At 47.1% G+C, this 19,880-nt stretch overlaps 1 protein-coding gene and 1 long non-coding RNA gene across 2 annotated transcripts in view; one reads left to right on the forward strand and one right to left on the reverse strand.

Annotated features, from left to right (window-relative positions):
- Positions 1-19,880, reverse strand: part of Rftn2 (raftlin family member 2) — a 42,509-nt gene that overhangs the window by 11,571 nt on the left and 11,058 nt on the right. Inside the window, exons 2-7 of the mRNA XM_038315571.1 lie at positions 18,985-19,168; positions 17,370-17,484; positions 12,497-12,776; positions 10,357-10,560; positions 3,610-3,731; positions 2,543-2,646 (exon numbers count right to left, since the gene is read on the reverse strand). Of these exons, the coding sequence (XP_038171499.1) occupies positions 2,543-2,646; positions 3,610-3,731; positions 10,357-10,560; positions 12,497-12,776; positions 17,370-17,484; positions 18,985-19,168 (1,009 nt within the window). The remainder of the gene's footprint in view (positions 1-2,542; positions 2,647-3,609; positions 3,732-10,356; positions 10,561-12,496; positions 12,777-17,369; positions 17,485-18,984; positions 19,169-19,880) is intronic.
- On the forward strand, positions 9,176-13,628 carry LOC119804022. Its single transcript, XR_005283781.1, has 4 exons — positions 9,176-9,327; positions 10,887-10,992; positions 11,478-11,571; positions 12,593-13,628. It is a non-coding gene; the product is annotated as an uncharacterized LOC119804022 (long non-coding RNA).

Consider the following 19,880-nt stretch of genomic DNA (forward strand, 5'->3'; position numbering starts at 1 on the left):
CAGGTTGGCTTTTTTTTTTTTTTAATCTTAATTTCATTTAAAAATGATTGGAGAGTGTCAACTTTTTATAAAACATAAAATAATAAAAACCGAATAAAAGCAAAGAAGACCCTCTTTCCTATTATAGTCTCAAAAACTGAATACGTCTAGAATCACTGTGAAGCTATCCCAAGGGTTGCTAGGCACATTCAAAGCCCATAAAACTGGAATTATTCTCTAGTAACGTTCCATAATTTAGATTTAAAATTCTTCACAAATCAAAGTTTAAAACTCTATTTTACATATGTGGGTGTTTTGTCTGTACGGAAATGCACCACATGCTTGCAGTGCCTGGGGAGGCCAGAAGAGGGTGCTGGGTTCCCTGAAACTGGAGCCACAGATGTGGGAGCTGGGAATCAAACCGGGGTCCTCTGGAAGAGGAGCATTGCTCATAACCACTGAGCTGCCTCTCCAGGCCCCCAAATCCTTCACAGTGATTGCGGAAAGGATTCTATGACAATGCATATTTAGCGAGCAATTAGCTCCCCTGCCGTTCTAATTGTATATAAAGATACCCCCTCTTGGGGGGCAGTAAGAGGCACATTCCCAGGGTTCCATAGTGCCTAGAGGATCTGCAGAAATTTGTATGATGGTAGAGTTTTGGTGCCTCCCTTCCTCCCTATGCTATAGAACTACCATAGCACTGACTTGCACTTTGGCACAAAATGGCTCAGTGTGGCTTCCTGGTCATGACCTACCTCCATTTCAAAGTATTCTTGGGGGGCCATAATTTATTTTAGTTCCACCCTTAGGCTCAGTCCGGTCCTGTTGTTCCTAGACCGATCCTGACCGGATGCAGGAAATGCCACAGGAGCCCATGGTCTGTGGCTGCCAGATGTCCTGCCCATTCATTCAGGTCAGTGTGGGAAACGCTCAGAAGGGGACCAGCTGGAATATCCCAATGAATGGGAAGGAATAATTACACTTTTCCTTAGGGAAGAGGAGAGGAGAGGTTCAGGGTTTACACATTCTGGAAGGTCTATAGTTCTAAGTCTATCAGACAGCCTTGGAGAACCATCAAAAGGAGACAAAGATGCCAGATGTGGTGGTGGCGCACACATTTAATCCCAGCAGTTGGGGGTGGGCAGAGGCAGGTGGTTATCTGTGAGTTCAAGGCCAACCTGGTGTACAGAGTGAGTTCCAGGACAGCCAAGTCTGCACAGGGAGACCTTGTCTCAAAAACAAACAAAACAAGAAAGAAAGGAAGGAAGAAAAGAAAAATCAACCAAACAAAAACTGAGTTGCCGGCTGCAGACACAATGGTTGTTCAGATGTGTCTGGACCAGTGGGTGCAGACTGGGGGCTCAGGGCAGAGGAATTCCTTTGTCTTTCAGAAACCCCCGACTTTCTCAGATGTCCACGCGTTTGAGGGTCCCATCCTCTAAGCTGCAGACTGTCAGGCTGGGTGGGCCTGTAGAGCTGTGTCTTCGTGGGCTTTTCAGGCAGTTTACACAGGGCCATTGCTGACTGATGAATAAAGTCGGAAAAGAATGTTTTCGGGGGTGGGCCTCAGTGTGAGAGTAGTTCCTTCAGCTCTTAGAGGAGAAAAGTGGATGAACTGTTTGCTTATCTCTCACTATGCCTCTTGTGATCTTTTCTCTTTTTTTCTTTCTTTTTTTTTTTTTTTTGTTTTTTGAGCCAGGGTTTCTCCTAGCTCTTGTAGCCCAGTCTGGCCTCAAACTCACAGAGATCCGCCTGCCTCTGCCTCCCCAGTGCTGGGATTAAAGGCGTGAGCCACCACCGCCCAGCTCTCTTGTGATCTTTTAAACTTAGGTTATCCTCTTATATTCTTGATACCTCTGCCCACTTGAAAAAAGTGGTTTTTTTCTAAAGCTATGCCAGTCACAGCTTTATACAGTCTGTTAAGACCCGGGGTGGGGGGGCTAGAGGAGATTAGTGAGACCAGGAAATGGGGGTTCTCACACCTGTTCTTAGTCACCCTCTATGGTCACTTGGAACATGAAGCCACGGCAACAAGTCCCTGGGGGCACTGTGCCACCTGAGATAGTAGTCCCCGGCCCGGGCGCACCAGTCATGTTCAGGATGCCAGGGAGGGAAGCGGGAGACCGTGAAGGATCTTGAAGGATCTTACACATAAGAATCATGGGCCTCTTTAAAAAAAAAGAACTGATAAGACACGGTGACTCAAACTTTCTTCCGGAAGGAAGTCAGTGACCGGGGAAAGAAAAGGAAGTGGCTGGCATTCTGGCTTCAGTGCAGGTGTCATGGGTGCAGGGGACAGCTAACCCGACACACTGGGGCAGGAGGAAGGGCAAGGCAGCCAGGTACCCAAGGCCTGTCTTGGGCTGGGGACAGTTCTGCACAGGGTGAAGGGTTTTTACTTTTGTTTCACAGATGAAGGGACCAGATGTGCTAACCTCCAAATTCCACGAAGTTACACCGGAAGTGTTTCCCACAGGCTTCAAATAAGCATCGGTTAACCCATCTCCCAGATGAACAGATTTTAGGATTAAGCGTGTAAGTGAGGAGACGCGGGCATTACCTGTCGTGTCTCAGAATGGGTGTAGGCAGCACACTGGTCAGAAGCCAGCCGAATTCAGCCAGGGTGTGCAGCAGCGGGCCGTAGTCTGTTTTGATTTCAGAGCCCTGTGGGAACAAGCGTAAGAGCTGACATTCCAATAGCAAAGACAGCGGGCCACAGGGTAGCTAGGAAGAGGGGTGATGGGGGGAGGGAGTGCAGTGGGCTCTCGGTCCAGTGGGTGCAGTGTCATGGGGGCTGCAGCTCCCAGAGCTTCATCTACCGCAACATCTGCCGCCTTAGACCCACAGCTGGACGGTGGCCATTCACTGGGAAAGCCACGGTTCTCAGTTCTAACGTGTGGCGCTGGGAACCTGCGTTTGAAGCGATCCTTGGGGGGCACCCGTCCCATGAAGTTTACAAAGCAGGTTCAGCAACAGCGGTCTAGCGACTGGATAAGATGAGAGTGGGCAGTGACGGTGACCGGGCCTGGATTCGGGGTCTCAGGAGTGGGCAGTGACGCTGATGGGACTTGAATTCGGGGTCTCAGGAGGGGGTAGTGATGCTGACGGGGTCTGGATTCGGGGTCTCAGGAGCGGCAGTGAAGCTGACCGGGCCTGGATTCGGGGTCTCAGGAGCGGCAGTGACGCTGATGGGACTTGAATTCGGGGTCTCAGGAGGGGGCAGTGATGCTGACGAGGCCTGGATTCGGGGTCTCAAGTGGGCAGTGATGCTGACGGGGCCTGGACTGGGGTTTCCCTTAAATAAATAACCCCTCTTATTATTCATAATTCTAAACTGGTGAGGGATTGTTTTTGTGACTTACGCCTACACAGCTTCAAGGCTTTGTTGTAGTGCGAGTTCCAGTATCAGGGTTTGTTCAGGGCTAGACTCAGATTTGGGGTAACCTACTTTTATTTTGGGGTAGACAATTTTTTTTTTGTTGCTGTTGTACTGAAACATTTGAAAATGTGGGTAAGGCTTTTTGGATAACATTGGACTATCTGTGTTTAAGGATTCTGAGTGTACTAGCAATGATTGGCAGAATCATACAGAAAAGGGAAACAAAAGTCTCAGAAACTGCGGCTCACCTCGATGACTGTCCACTGCTCCACCACAATGGCGTCATTTCCTTTCCTGTTAGGACCTGGAATTCCAGGACCTTCTTCTTCATAAATAAAAAATCCTTCCAGAGATTTAGGCGAAGGGTCCCCTGTCAGGGAAAGGACACAGTTCAGAAGAGCCATAAGTAAATGACGCCTGTTTCTGAGCATCATCGAGAGCCTCGGGTAACTACTGTAAGGAGCTGAAGAAAAGCTTGTCAGTTGGAAGCTATTTCCTGCTGTGAGCAGCCCCGGGCTGGGCTCAGTCCCAGCATCACATGGTAACAGAAGCGGGGTGAGGTGGCTCACACTTGAATCGCAGGACTTTTGAGCAGAGGTAGAAGGATCAGGAGTTTAAGGTCATCCTCAGCTACATAACAAGGTTGAGGCCAGCCTGGGCTACCTGAGATGCTGATTACAACATTAGAGTGTCCTGGAGAGATGGCTTAGCAGTTAAGTGTGCCCGCGTCTTCCAGAGCTCGGTTCTCAGCACCGCTCTGGGCAGCTTACAATCGCCTAAGCTTCAGCATCAGGGAATCCCATGACTCTCTGGACTCCGTGGGCACTTGCACATATAATGACCTGAGAGCAGGTACATGCACACCCAGAGACATTTATACGTACACATAAATTAAAAAAAAATTTACTGAGAAAGCACACTTAAAACAAAATTTATTTTGGTTGAGTCCTTCTGTTTCAAGATTTCCTTTTCCCCTATAGGTAAAGATGGTTTTATATTTCACTGAAATAAAATCAGACATATACAAGAAACTACCATAGAGGAGACAAGATTAAATAATATGAGCATGAATGTGGTAGAAGCGTCTGGAAATGACCTTCACCTTGAAGCAGAACTTTGATTCTGATCTGCGTTAAACCACCAATGGAAACATGAGAATGTTGATCCTTGAAATTACAGGTATGATATTAAAATCAGCGTGTGGATTATAAGCAGAGGGCTGGGAGGATGGCTCAGTGGTTAAAGCACTTGCTGCGATCCCCAGCATCGCATAAAAGCTGGCCCTGGGGAGGCAGGGACAGGCAGATCCAGGGCTTGCTGATCCGCGCGCGGCCTGGACAAAATGTCAACCACCAGGGTCAGTGAGAGACCCTGCTCCCCCAAACAGGGTGGAGAGTGACAGAGAGAGACAATGGGGTGTTGACCTCTGGCCTCTAGATGCACATGCCTGGGCAGGTGCACACATGCACCACGTGTGTATACACACACACACACAATCATAAGCATGGACCAATTCTTTACCTCAGCGCATTAAAAAGCCCCAAGTCCCGCATAACAGAGACAGGAAGACTCTAACAGAAGACATTGTCCAAGAATTCCTGCCTGGAAGGAAGTTTGAAGCAGAGGCCTCTTTGACTTTTTTCTTGCACAGTTGACAATAGCCATCTGGCCTAAAACTAAAGGATTTGATGGAAATTCTTTGTCTCCTATTTTGCAATAGAAGACATTTTTTCTCATGGTCACGTGCTGTGTAAACACTGTGAGTTTTGTGTGGGACTTATCACATCAAGTTTCCCTGTTTGCCACAGAAAGCAGAATTGCTTTGCTACAGTTACGATACGTACCCATTGCGGTTATATGGTAATTAAGTATAATGGAGAAATTTATCTTTGTTTTCCAGTTAGCTTACATCCTGATGAACTCATACTCAGTCGTCCACCCTGGGCGAACTGAATATATTGCTTAATGTGCTCCATGTAGAATCTACACCTTATGTTTATATTTTAATAAGGAACATATTTTCTAATATACCAGCACAGCCACTTTTATTTTATTGTTACCGTCTCCATTAAAAATGATCTGTCTTGAAAAAAAAATCCTGATGAGAGTTTCCTGAATAATAATGGCTGGAGAGGCAAGGTTTTCATATGATGAAGCTTACAGATAAAGACGAAATTAATTTTAGTGCCATTTTTAGTTTTAATATTTATTAAGAGACTGGAACTTGAGAGCAAATTGTTTTCTGCTTCCCCCACCCTTAACTGTTTTTGTGACAGGGCCTCTGTGTATCCCTGGCTGTCCTAATGCTTGTCTTGTCGCTCACGATGACCTTTAACTCAGCGCTCCGCCTGCCCCTGCTCCCCAAGTGCAGGGCTTAAAGGTGTCCGCGCCAACACGCTGGTCTTGCTTTTCTTTAAACACTATTTGCATTTAGGGGAGAATGCAGCAGAGAATGTGTGTGTGTGTGTGTGTGTGTGTGTGTGTGTTTTTTAGATGGTTCCTAAAGAAAAGTTTATTAGTTGGAGTGGGTTTCTGTGTGTGTGTGCATGTGTGTGTGCGCGCGTGTGTGTTTCTAACCCATGGTGTTTGTGGAGTTCACAGGACAGCTTGGGGAGCCAGAGCCCTCTCCTTCCCCTCTGTGGATCCTAACCCTTAAGGATGGCTGCCAACACCTTTACCCATGGAGCCATGTCACTTCTAAACCCGATGGTTTCAAAGAAAGCATGGCAGACCTGTACATTTGAAACAACACAGAAATAAAAGTGAAGCTCATTACGATGCAACATTGTTAGTGAATTTCAAAAAAAAAAAAACTGTGTTGTACAAAGGAAGCCAGATACTACAGGACGGCAGCCTGGCTTGTGTGGGGAGCTAATGCCTGTAAGCTCAGTCTTTGTGAGGTAGAAGGATTTTGCTGAGTTCAGGGCCAATCTGGGCTACAGAATGAGGCTCTGTCACAAAAAAAAAAAAAAAAACCAAAAACCAAAAAACAAACAAACAAAAAAAAACCCAAGCGGGACAAACTAGTGTAAAATCTGTAGACTAATTCTATCTCCGTAGCGTCCAAAACAGTCATCCCAGAGCAACAGATGGATGCTCATCTGAGCTGGGGTGACCCTGCCTCGTAAGGGTCATGGGAAGCCGTCTGGAATCCCGTGAACACTCTGATCTTGAATCTGTGCGATCCCCTTAGCCACACATGGGACAAATGCATTTGACTCTTTGATGGACTTCAGTTAAAACTGAAGTCCCTGCTTGAGGATCCAGGCTGGCTCTCTCAGTGCTCACACTAGGGACATCAATGTCTGAGTCTCAGCTCTAAGGGGAGTTCTCAGTGTTTGAAGCATTCTCCCAACAGAAGTGGCAGCAAGGGCGAGCATCAGGGAAGGCTTTGTGGGGAAGGATTCAGGTAAGGGACTTAGGAGTCATTGCAGACAACTTTCTCGTCATTGTTCTGCCTGCAGCATTGCCCTTTAACACTGCAGGACCCAGATACTAACACTGCAGGACCCAGATAACACTGCAGGACCCAGATAACACTGCAGGACCCAGAAAATAACACTGCAGGACCCAGATACTAACACTGCAGGACCCAGATAACACTGCAGGACCCAGATAACACTGCAGGACCCAGAAAATAACACTGCAGGACCCAGATACACTGCAGGACCCAGATACTAACACTGCAGGACCCAGATACTAACACTGCAGGACCCAGATACTAACACTGCAGGACCCAGATACTAACACTGCGGGACCCAGATACTAACACTGCAGGACCCAGATAATAACACTGCAGGACCCAGATAATAACACTGCAGGACCCAGATAACACTGCAGGATCCAGATAACATTGCAGGATCCAGATAACACTGAAGGATCCAGATAATAACACTGCAGGACCCAGATAACAACACTGCAGGACTCAGATAATAACACTGCAGGACCCAGATAATAACACTGCAGGACCCAGATACTAATACTGCAGGACCCAGATAACACTGCAGGACCCAGATAACACTGCAGGATCCAGATAATAACACTGCAGGACCCAGATAACACTGCAGGATCCAGATAACACTGCAGGATCCAGATAACACTGAAGGATCCAGATAATAACACTGCAGGACCCAGATAACAACACTGCAGGACTCAGATAATAACACTGCAGGATCCAGATAATAACACTGCAGGACCCAGATAATAACACTGCAGGACCCAGATAACACTGCAGCATTGCCCTTTAACAATGCAGGACCCAGATAATAACACTGCATGACCCAGAGTTTCCCAACCAATGGGCCTTCCCCTCCAGGGCCTTTTGGAAACCAGGCTTCAGGAATGCCAAAATTCAGTGCACCACCTCCTGTTAGAAAAGTTTCATCTACACATACCAATGTCTGACGGTGGTTTCCCTATTCTGTCTCTCTTCCTCCCTGTATGTGTGTGTATGTATGTGCGGGTGTGTGCATGCTATGACATGTGTGTGGAGATCAGAGGGGCAGCTTGTAGGAGTAAGTCCTCTCCTTCAGTCACGTGGGTCCTGGATAGCTGAACTCGGGTGGCCTGGCTTCACCTTTACCCCTGGGCCATCTTGCTGGTTCCAGCTCGCCCTTTCTTATAGATTCTTCCCTGGTTCTCTTGTAGTCTATTAGGTACACTCTGAATATTTTCTTACTTTTGAAATTGTGTGTGTGTGTGTGTGTTGGTACCATTACAGCCTAACTGCTTGTTCCCCACACTTACTCATTATTGCAAACCTGTACCTAAGCGGATACACGGATGAGAAGCAGAGATAGACATACACCTTTCTACCTTATCGCCCTGCGCTTCTCCTTGAAGTGTCTTGAAAGGAAGAGAATCCACAAGAAATCAAAAGGGAACTTTAAGATCTGGCAAAACGGGGTCGGAGAGGGAGACTACACTCTGTGGGTGACCCTCCTTGTGTGTGTGTGTGTGTGTGTGTGTGTGCTCGCGCTTGTGTCTGTCCACCCCCAGGGGAATGTTCGAAAGAGAGAAGGCTGAGAGCGTGTGGGACACTGCAGAGGAATTCCACAGATCTTACAAAGCTAGCATCATGCTCTGCCAAGCTAGGTAGCTTTCCAAGCATTTTCTCCAGTGTGATTCCTGAGCTAATAAGTTTCCAGGCAGTGTCTGGTCTTGTAGTTCTATGTTCTCTGTAGTGACCTGATTTCTGACAATATTTGGGCTGAGGACAAAAGCAAGACACAGCAAAATATGCATTTTTTTTCTCTTCGGGATGCCAGACATCAAACGCTCAGAACAGAGAACCCAATTCAGTCCAGCTTCTTCCCACTGGCTTCTCACAGTGACAGACACTGGTCAGTTCCCCTCTGCAGTGTCCCTGGGCACTTCTGGGAAAGTCCTAGTGACCCAGGGGTGTCCAGACCCCAAAGGCTGAGGTGGATAAAGAAGTTCAGCAAAGATTGCATCAGACAGTGTCTGCAGAGACTTTCCGGAGCCGCTGAGGAAGGGAGAACCTCCCTGGGGCTCTAAGAACTAAAGCCACGCTCGGCCTCTGGCTAAGCAACTGCAGTAGCTCATTTCATTTTCATCAGGCTAGTCCCAAGGCAGGAATGTCTGAGAGAGACTGAAAAGAACAGTTTCGCTTTTTCTTAGGCAGTTTGTCACTAACCAAAATCTGAAATGCCTCCAACTCAGACGCTGCAGGGAGGAGTGGCAGAGAAACAGTGGGAAGCACGAACCAGTCTCGGAATAGATGATCGGAACGTACGGAACGTGAACGTGCGTGCGTACGTACGTACGTGCGAACGTAACAGACTGCACGTTTGCGGCCAGGAGAGAGGACTCTGCCCTAGCCTCGGTGCTGGACACCTGACCTGCCTGTTCCCACCCGTGGCTCACAGCCGCCAAGGGTTCGTTTCAGGCCCCCTTAAGGAAGCAACTTCTGTCAGCCCGCCCGAGTTCCCCAAACCACAGAGCTGGTAAGTAGGAGTAGACCCTAAACCCTGCTCCGTCGTAGCCTAAAGTCCTGCCTCTGCTTGTGAAACCTTGCTGTCTCCAAACAAGACCAAACCAGAACAAGTCCAGCGACCAGAAAACACCGAGTATTGGCTGGGCACCTGCTGTGTGCCAGTCATTTCTGCAAGATTCCGGGCTGGAGGCACGCCTCGGGCTTGGCTCTAGTTAAAAGGATCTGGTGGAATGTGGCTTCTGGACGTACTATGGTCTGCCAGTCATCTGTCCCGTCAGGCCAGGCTTTAAAAAGCTGGTTTAAGAACAGAGTGGTTTCACAGCACTGTGTTTGATTTCTCCTTTACTCTTGGCTCCAACCTTGCTGAGTTTAAGGTCTGTAGTCATCCCAGCGCCCACCTTCTGATGCGTTCCCTCCAATTACCCTGTCTCCTGACTTCTTTGAACACTAATGTCTCTTGAACTCATTTTTGGTGCGGTCTTTTGTCTGTTTTTTTTTTTTTTTTTTTTTTTTTTTTTTTTTTTTTTTTTGTGGTCGGCAAGACCGATTATGTACTACAGCGTAACTCAATGATTAAAAAGATTAGAGAAAGACAAAAGAATGGATCCATACTCAGATTTCTCTTCTGCACAAGTTATAGAAATAATCAGAAATACCGTGGTGATATTCTATTTGTGTTTTAACAAATAAAGCTTGCCTGAAGATCAGAGTGCAGAGCTAAGCCACTAGAGGCCAGGGAGTGGTGGTGCACGCCTTTAATCCCAGCACTCAGGAGGCAGAGGCAGTCGGATCTCTGTGAGTTCTCTGTGAGTTCGAGGCCAGCCTGGTCTACAAGAGCTAGTTCCAGGACAGACTCCAAAGCTACAGAGAAACCCTGTCTCGAAAAACAAACAAACAAACAAACAAACAAAAAACCAAAAAAATTATAGTCAATTATAACCATCCTCATAGGCCATAGTACTTGAAAGACAACATTTTCAGCAGTTTTGACACACATCCAGATGATTTACATATGGATTATTACTAAGGTAAAACTCACCTTTAGGTGTCTCCCAGGATACAAAAGCGTCAACTAAAGACAAGCCTTGTTTATAATAGAATGTCGTCAAGTCGAGCCAGTTGGCGTCGAGGGTGTTGATGACGGCCCCTTTCCTGGTCACCTTCATGGACAGGATGCCCTCCCGGTAGCTCCAGCAGGCCGACTCCTCGTCAAAGGCGTTGAAGACCATGTAGAGCTTGTGGTCTGAGGACAGGCGGTCAGGAAGCGGGGAGGGGGGGGGACACAGTCATAATCTTACGCATCAAAATTCTTAAACAGTTTGTTCTTCGTGAGACACGACAAACATACAAGTAAATATAGAAAATAACAAAAGTACCCACCACTCAATTATGAAGATTTGTGTGTATATCTGTATACATGCCTGTGTTTGAGTGCATAGATGTGTGTGTGTGTGTGTGTGCATATGTTGGTGTTGGGTGTTTTTCTCAGTCCTTCTCGATCTTGGGTTTTGAGTTAGGGTCTCTAACTGGACCGAGAACTCATGGCCTGGCCATTTTGTCTACTTGTAGATCACTGGAATTGCAGGCATCACATCTTCACGTCTGCTTTTTAAGGGGGAGCCGGGCATCGAACTCAAGGCCTGAGTCTTGTGGGACACGTACTATCCTGACTAAGGTACCCTGATGCTCTCCCCACCCCCGACTCAGTTGAATCAAATGCTGATGCCATGCCACGCTAGCTTTGGATTATATATAATATGATATGATATAATATGATATGATATAATATAATATAAATAATATATAATAAGACAGTGGACCCAGGGGAGGCCTCTACGAGGTGGGTACCGAGCAGTGTCTAGTTTCTGATTCCATTCTCTAGAGATAAGTGCTAGAATGAGTTTGGTATTCATTGTTCTCATGAAAGCTCCTAGTTTTTAAATACAGTTATACGCCACGTAAATACTTCACTGTTTAAAAAATGCTTTAATAGGAGTTGAGGATTTAGCTCAGTGGAGCGAACTTGCCTAGCAAGTCCTGAGTTTGGTCCTGAGCTCAAAGGAGAAAACAAAACAACCCAGCGGCAACAACAAAAACAAAAATCAACACAACCACAACAATATACCGTTCCGTTTTTTAATCTCCTGGTTCTTTCTCTAGAAGGTTGTGCTCGCATGGATTCCCCACCACGCGTGGGTTCTGAACCCGAAGGCCAGGACTCCACTGCGCCCTCCAGGGCCAGCGCTGAGCCGAGGTTTGTGGCAGCTGCCAACTTGCTAGAGCTTCTTTTGTGCCAGGCACTGGGCTGTTTTCCTTCTCCAACCCCGTGAGGGAGGCTCAGCAATTGTCCCCTTTATAGAAAGAAATGGAGGCATTTGTCTCCAGGGGCCGTGTTTTCTTCACGGTTTATGGAGTCTTTAATTTTCTTTGATGTTGCTTACAAAAAAAAAAAAAATTCCTGCAAAGATGTCAGGAAACTTTACCCGGTCAAAAATAAAAGAGGAAAATGCTCTCAGTTTCTTGGGAAAACTTGGGGTTTGGCAGAGAAGGACAAACTTGTCTACGGCTATTTCTGGCTGTGGGAACTATTGTTACAGCTCGCACATCACGATGCCCCATTGCCACATTCTAGGGATGGCCAGCGCGGGCCATGGATTCCAACGGTGAAGCACTCGTGGGATGGGAAAAGCCTGCGCTAAGATCCTCAGTTTACCCAACAGCTGCAACCAAGCTACTTTCTCAGTCAAGCCTTTTTTTTTTTTTTTTTTTTGGTTTCTCTGTATAGCTTTGGCTGTTTTGGAATTTGTCCTGTAGCCCAGGCTGGTCTTGAACTCACAGAGATCTGCTTGCCTCTGCCTCCTGAGTCCTGGGATTAGAGGCATATGCCGCCACTGCCTGGCTGTCAAGCCATTTCTTGCAGCACGGGTGAGCTGCCTGCTTTGGAAGAGGGGGCTGGATGCCTGAATTGTGTGGGTGGCTTGCAGGGTCAGGAGGAGAACTAACAGCTGAAACCTCACCCTGCCTTATTCCTGGCTATAATTATTTAAAAGCAACCCCAAAAGATTAGATCAGTTCACTCTCCTTGTAACCTGCAGAAATTAACATTGTTTATATTTCTCTAAAATAACAGTACAGTTTGGGGAACATAGAGTACATAGTCTTTCCATCCGTGCTGTTACCTCCTCCCAGCTCTGGTCTAGAGCAGCCGGGACTGCTGTTTCCTTCTGTCCCCTGTCCACTTTCACACTGCGGTTCCTCCTCTACTCCGCTTTCAGACAACTGTCGGCCGCTGGAGTCTCCTTCATGCCAGCTTCTGCAGTTGTCATGGGAACTGTGTCTCCCGGGTAGCCCTGATTCTGCGTCTCCATCATGGCTGGTTCCGTTGCAGTGTGGGGACGGCGAGTCGTACTGTGATACAAATCCAACAAACTTCTTTCCTCTCTTGGCGGCAGCATTAATCTGAGGTTCAAAGAGATAGCAGGACCAAGGTAAACCCCGTGTGACTCAGGAGGCCACTGGAAGATGGAATCGAACTGACCAGTAACAAAGCCACACTTCTAAGTCAGCTGGGAACTGCTAGCATCCACCACCCCCAAGGTCATGTCTCAGTGTCAGCATGACTCGTTACCAGAACGAATGCTTTAGAAATTATAGAGATGGGACTATTCTTCTCTGAGATTCCACCGTATTTGGCAAGAGCTAGTAATTTTATAGCAGGATTTTTGGGCATGGTTAACGAAAACCTTTCCAGTTGGAGCAGAAGTAAAGACTGTTCCGGAACACTCCCCAAAGTAACTGAAGCAAATACAGCCTCACTATTAAAAACAAAAAGCACACCGCACGGTTTGGTGTTGATTAAGACCGATGTTTAGAGGCCAGCTCTTACGCACGTGCACCTGAAAATGTGAGCCCAGGTCATACGCAGCTGACAGGGAGCTTTCTAAGCTGCTGGTGTTCGACGTCCGCCTCTGGCCTGGCGAAGGACACAGAATCCGATTTGAACCTGTCCGTGAGGACACAGACTCTGAGACAGATGGTATGAAGTCAGAGAAAGAGTTCGGGGTCTCAGCAGCTGTGGTTTTCATGTCTGGTACTATTTCCATCTGACCGCTTCTGAGACTCTTATTTCCTCCGAGCACACAGCGCCCGAGATCTAAGGGTTTTCTTCGGCTTTTCTCTGTTGTGACTGTTCTTTTCCTGAGTTCAGCTGGCAATACTTCCCGGGGAAAATACTGTGTCTTATCTGCCTTTGCATCGCATTTTTTGATAGGTGCACTGTAAACATCCATTAAAGAAATGCAGAAGCACAAATGCCTTCTTCAGAAATTTTTTTTTTTCTGCGACCAAGTTTCTCTGTATCCCTGAGTGTCCTTGAACTCTCTCTCTGTAGACCAGACTGGCCCCAGACTCAGAGAGATCCACCACGTCTCTGCCCCCCAAGTTCTGTGTCTAAAGGTGTGCACCACCATGCCTGGCTCTTAGTGCTGGTTTTTCATGGCCACTGTTTTAAATACATCTAAAAACTAAACATTTTATGTATTCCCTGGGATGGCAGCACTGATGGAGTGAAGTGGGATTTTCAAACGCAGGAAGACCCGGAGAAGAGCAAGGGGAACCAAGGGGTCACCTCGAGCTGGCTGGGAGGGTGGAGTTCGAGGAGCCAGAACCCCCGACTGTGGCCAGGGCAGCCTCGTCCCTCTTCCTGAGAGTTACACTCTGAGATCTCGCTAACATTGTGTGAAGACTTGAGAGTAACCACACAGTTTCCACCTCCCAGGTGTCCTGGGAGAGGGGAGGGAGGTGTGACAGGGCCCCACTCTCTGCCAGAAGAAAGGGGTAAATTTCTTTTCCGTGTCCTTTCTGGGTATTAGGTTTGAGTGGAGACATTCAGGAAAACTTCTTGTATGATACTTTTTTCTTCTTCTTCTGGAAAAGTTTAGGAAGACATAGATTGATGTCTTTTCCATTTTAACTTGGAGGTTGAATACTTTTAATTACGTGTGTGTACATGCGCATACATTTGTCATAGCATGATAAGCATGGAGTGGGAGGAACAACTGGTAGGAGCTAATTCTCTCCGACCACGTGAGTTCCAGGGATTGAACTCAGGTGGTCAGCTTTGATAGCCACACCTCCTCCTGCTGGGTTGTCTTGCCAGCCTTAGAGGACTGACGATTTTAAATGCAGTATTTTAAAACCCTGACGGGAGAAAAATGCAAACTGAATATTAAAAATATAACGGACAGGGGTGGGGATCGAGCTCAGAGTAGAAGCCCTCATGCAGGAGGCGTGGGTGAGGCCCAGCGTTCAATCCTCAGTACCAGATACAAGGACGCAAACTAAAAATAGAGACGGCACTGATAGAGTGGAAAGCCGTTCAACTCTCAAGTCTTCACACAAAGTGTCTGTTCAGAAATACTTGGCATTCGCCGATTGCACTTGCTCACGCCCAGGGCAGTGCTGGGATATTCGGCCTGTGTGCTTCCTGAAGCCTTTCCCTTACAGGAGAATCCTGTGGCTCTAACAGCCGACAGGGCACTTTCCTGTTGAAGTAGGTCTTTAATGTGCCCAGGGAGTCCGGCTCAGAATAAGCGCTGCGTGGTCATCTATTAGGACCCAATTAGTAGGGATGTTTTTGTTTGCAAAAGAAACTGTCTGGAGCAGATTTCATCCTAGAAAAGGGATACCCAGAATGGCGGCGGTAAACAGTGTGTGCTCTTGTAGAGAGCCCTGTCTCCCGGACTTTGCCACCCGCGCCGCTGAACGGTGGCTTTGGACCTCAGTGAGCAGCGTTGTTAGCCGTTCTGAGTAGCGACACCGCCCCGCGGACTATTCTTCGCAAGCGGTTACTTAGGACTTGAAATCGGCGACAGAAACACGTGGCATCATTTCCTTTTCTCTTTCCGCTGTAGTCCAGCCTGATCTGGAGCTCGGTCTGCCTGCCTTAGCCTCCTACATGCCGGGATTACAGGTAGAAACCGCTGTGCCTGGCTCAGAGGATTGTTAACTGTGGTCAGCACGCCCCACTCCGGTCTCACAATTTGTTTGTTTTTTGAGACAAGGTTTCTCTGTAATTTTGGTGCCTGTTCTGGAACTTGCTCTTATAGACTGGGCTGGTCTTGAACTCACAGAGATCTGCCTGCCGCTGCCTCCCGAGTGCTGGGACTAAAGGCGTGCACCACCACCGCCTGGCTGACCTCACATTTTTTTTTTTTTTTTTTTTTTTTGGTTTTTCGAGACAGGGTTTCTCTGTAGCTTTGGAGCCTGTCCTGGAACTAGCTCTTGTAGACCAGGCTGGCCTCGAACTCACAGAGATCCGCCTGCCTCTGCCTCCCGAGTGCTGGGATTAAAGGCGTGTGCCAACGCCGCCTGGCCTGACCTCACAATTTTTACCTGAAAGGAAGTGCCTTGGCTTGGGTTCTTGACTCTATATTTAAATTAAATAAAGGCTAGCTGGGTGTGGTGCTGATCAATTTAATCCCATGACTCAGGAGCTAGAGCTAGGTTGATCTCTGTGAGTTCGAGGCCAGTTTTGGGGACAGAGTTCCAGGACTGCCAAGTCTACATAGTGAAAGTCCATTTCAAAAACAAAACACACATTCCCCCGAAACAAAACCAAAAACAAGCAGAAGGTAAGAATTTAGGAGTAGACAAATGAGATTGAAACAACTTTCACCAAAAAACTATCAATTTAGAATATTTATGGATATATATAAACATATATATATATATGATTTTTTTGGTTTAGTCAATCTACATTTAGTGTTCAACTTTTTATTTATGCAGCTTCCAAAGGATGCAGTAATTGCAAATTTTCCCTTGATTTCTTTTCAAGTTATTTTTCTTAAAAAAAAGTAATTTGATTTCATGCGAACTCCCCATTCACAATTGAATATGTTTATTTTTTGTTTTCTTTCAAGACTTTTTTTCCATCTTAAAAAAACCCACCCCTTTGTCTCATCTGAGACTTCTGGAATCTATTTTCTGTGGAACAATTGCCTACTTCCCTAAGTACTGACTAAGTCACAGCTATTCTTGCTTTTTGTGTTGCCGTGTTTGTTATTAAATGTCTCCTTCTTTGTTTTTTCAAGGCAGGGTTTCTCTGTGTAGCTCTGGCTGTCCTGGAACTCACTCTGTAGACCAGGCTGGCCTCGACCTCACAGCGATCTGCCTGCCTCTGTCTCCAGAGTGCTGGGACTGTTGTTAAACTTCTTCTGTGCAGTTGAACTTACTTCTGCTAGCTCTGTTCTGTTGTCTTATTGGCCTTTGTTTATGTTTTTGTGATGGCTAATCTTGGTTGTCTGCTTGGTTGGATCTGGAATCAATTAACAGGCAAGCCCAGTTTGACTGCAGTGGCAGACCCACCCTAAATGTGGGTGGCACTTCTGGTGGCATCCCTGATGGAAGGAAACGAAGACACCCAGCTTTTGCAGTTGGCTTGCCTGCCTTCACGGGCTGCCAAGTCCATTTATGCTGGCGGCAACTGGCGGCTGCTGCTTTTGACTGACATTCTAACCCAACTCCTCAGTCTCCCAAGACCAGTGGCTCTCTGGAATCTTCCAGGCCCTAGGCACCTGAATGGGATAGCTAAGGCGTTTGGTCTTGTGGAAGGAGCAGCCGCTGGGTCTCCAGCCTCAGTATGAAGGTAGCTATTGCTGTCCTACGTAGGCTGTGCTGCGTAAACCAACCTGGCAAGCTCCTTTCGTCCACTCATCCTTTTGTTCTTCCTCCAGAGATCCTGACGAGTGGAGTTTTAATTGATACACAATTTGGCTCACACGTTTTATGTTTTGAATTCTGTAGAATAAGCCATCGCCAGTTCCCCCTAATCTTTCGGGTCCTGTACTGTAGCTCAGGCTGCGGGACACTCACTCTGTAGTTCAGGCTGGTTTTGAACTCGGCATGGAGCTGAGGATGACCTCATACCCGTGGTCCTCCCCTCGCCCAGTGCCAGGATTACAGGCTGTGCCACCACGCCTGGGGTCCGTATGGTTGTCAGGTAAGACGGGAAACTGTGGCTTAGTGTCGCCATGAGGGAGGTGCACCCAGTACCTTCTCCACGAGTTCCTTCGCTGTGTTGTTCGTCTCTGTCTCGTAAGGTAGAGGACACTCCTCTATCACGAGTCTTGCATGCCTTTGTCCACCTGGGGCTGCTGGATGCTTGGGGCTGCAAGGAGAACAAGGCCGTAATCAGGTGCCAACCACTCCTTCCCACCTATGTCCGTGTGAGAACCACGAGCAACTCAGAAGTGAAGTCAAGGCTATCCATTTGTGATTTCAATCCCAACGGTTACCGCAATCAAAATGCCAGAGACACGCAGTGATTCCTGTTAACTTACATTTCCTTGTAGCCCGAATCCTAATTGTTCTTAATAATAAAAACCTGAAGTCAGATATTAGGGGGTGAAAGCTGAGAGATCAGAGAAGCTGCATAGCCAGCCACTAGAGAGACCTTTCTACCGAATCCTGCTATTTGCTAAAGCACAAGCAAAATATCACTACATTTCCTTAATTTAAACTTTCAGCAATTTGATTCCCAATTTAAAGTGAATGAAAGAGACTTTGTTATTGGACAGAGAGAGCATAAATAAAAACAATCTTTTTAGATGCAGATAAACATGTCTGTTTCCCAGCCCTGTCTTTCCTTTACTGATTTCTAACTTCTGCCAAGTTTTAGCACTTCTGAGTCTGTTTAACACCAAAAATGGGAAAGGTAGATGGCCATCTACAGTTGATGGAGTTTGTCATCAGGACCAAAGTTTAGGTTCAATCCCACGACCTCCGCTCCCCTGCCCTTCCCCGTGCCCCCCCCCTTACATTTAGGGAAGAAGTTGCCAATGCGGCCTATTTTGAGACCTTGGTGTGGTAGGGCTTTCTGCTACACAAGGTTTATGATGTGAGCTGGTTTCCTAATGAGAACAGAGGGAGTTGGAAGAACTCAGAGTGTGCTGCCTCGTTTCTCTCGGTGTTTAAGCTAATTGCTGCTCCGTATCTTCCGGTGGTTGTACAGGAGTTACTACACCCAGCTTTTTGGGGTGCTTCTTGGGTCTATTGCCTTCCTTTGGCTCATGACATCTTCACTTAGTGCCTGGTTATTTGGCCCCAAAGAGTAAAGACAATGGTCAGGAGGGTTTGTGTTGTTTTGGCTCTTTTTCTTTAATATGAGAAAGCTTTGTACTACTCTTCCTGTGCAGCCCATACCACTATCAAAGGCGGGGTCCTCGTGCCTCATTCACCCTCCTGAGTGCTGGGGTCACACTCCCCCTACCCTACATATACCACCACCTTTGGCTTAATCGGGAGTTTTAAAGGTGTGTGAGTTTTCTTATTCCAATTCAGTTTCAGCTGCGAAAAACGTGCCTTGAAGCATCATCTCCCGAGTGTCCTTCATTTGCCATCACGCCTTCAAAATTTCTTTTCTTTTAGATTAAAGAAAACCTGCCAGGCGGTGATGGTGCATGCCTTTAATCCCAGAACTTGGGAGGCAGAGGCAGGGGGATTTCTGTGAGTTCAAGGCCAGCCTGGTCTACAGAGAGAAACCCTTCCTGTCTCAAAAAACTCCCTGAAAACCAAAATCCAATGAACCAAACGAAAAAACGACCTCCCCAAAAGATGAAAACAAATCTATCCCTCTGAATGGCCTCCGATGAGACTCTCTGGAGCTTACCTGGCTTTCGGGCGAGACAGCACCACTCTGTAAAGATGACTCACTGGAAGGTGTTTCCGATGCCCCACAGGTTGTATAACTGGGTGGATGGCCCCAACAACGTAGCCCTTCAGATAATAGTCCTCCACCTTGGCAGCAATGTCCAGAACCGAATTTATCTTGATGACTTCTGGGTTTGTTGAAGCTGAAAGACCAAAAAATGAAGAGAAATTTTCCTATTGGTGACACTGTCTACTGGTATGGGAAAGGAAGAGGGGTACGCAGCTGGGGAAGGCACCTTCAACATTACAGAGATATGAATTTCAATGGCTACATTATCTGTAATATTTCTCACTTTATGGGAGACAGTTAGGATTGCTGTCCAGAGGCGGACTTGGCATTGATTATCTTGTGAATAAGAAAGCAATATGAAATCAGTTCCAGGTCCGGGCTTCACAATCATGTGGCCTGTGGAGTCCAGCACAGAGCTGTGCCGACGGCCTGAGCACAGGAAGAAGGTTAGGACACAGAAGAGGAAGAAGGGTCAGGGGAAGTCCCTGTGCCCCAGTACTAACACTCCCGTGATGGAACAATTCCGCCATCGGTGAGCACGCACGCCAGCCTCTCGAATGGAAGCGAGGCAGTCAACAGAAAGTTATGCGGGCCAGCATGAATCCATTTCCTTCCATTTGTATTCCCCTTTGGATTTAAACTAATATCCTACATCTATTATATTTTCTTCGTCGTTATGAATAGAAATGAAAACGGGGAGGACAGCCTTGAACGTTGAAGAAACATCTGGTCTCCATGTAAACATCCCAGCCCTGTCTGTGTGGCAAGCTTTCGTCATTTGTTTGGCTTAGCTCTTTCTCAGCGCTTGGTCTACAAACCCCGCCTTTTTAAAAACAAAGCAGCCG

This window comes from Arvicola amphibius, chromosome 18, assembly GCF_903992535.2.
Source record: "Arvicola amphibius chromosome 18, mArvAmp1.2, whole genome shotgun sequence".
Classification (NCBI taxonomy): domain Eukaryota; kingdom Metazoa; phylum Chordata; class Mammalia; order Rodentia; family Cricetidae; genus Arvicola; species Arvicola amphibius.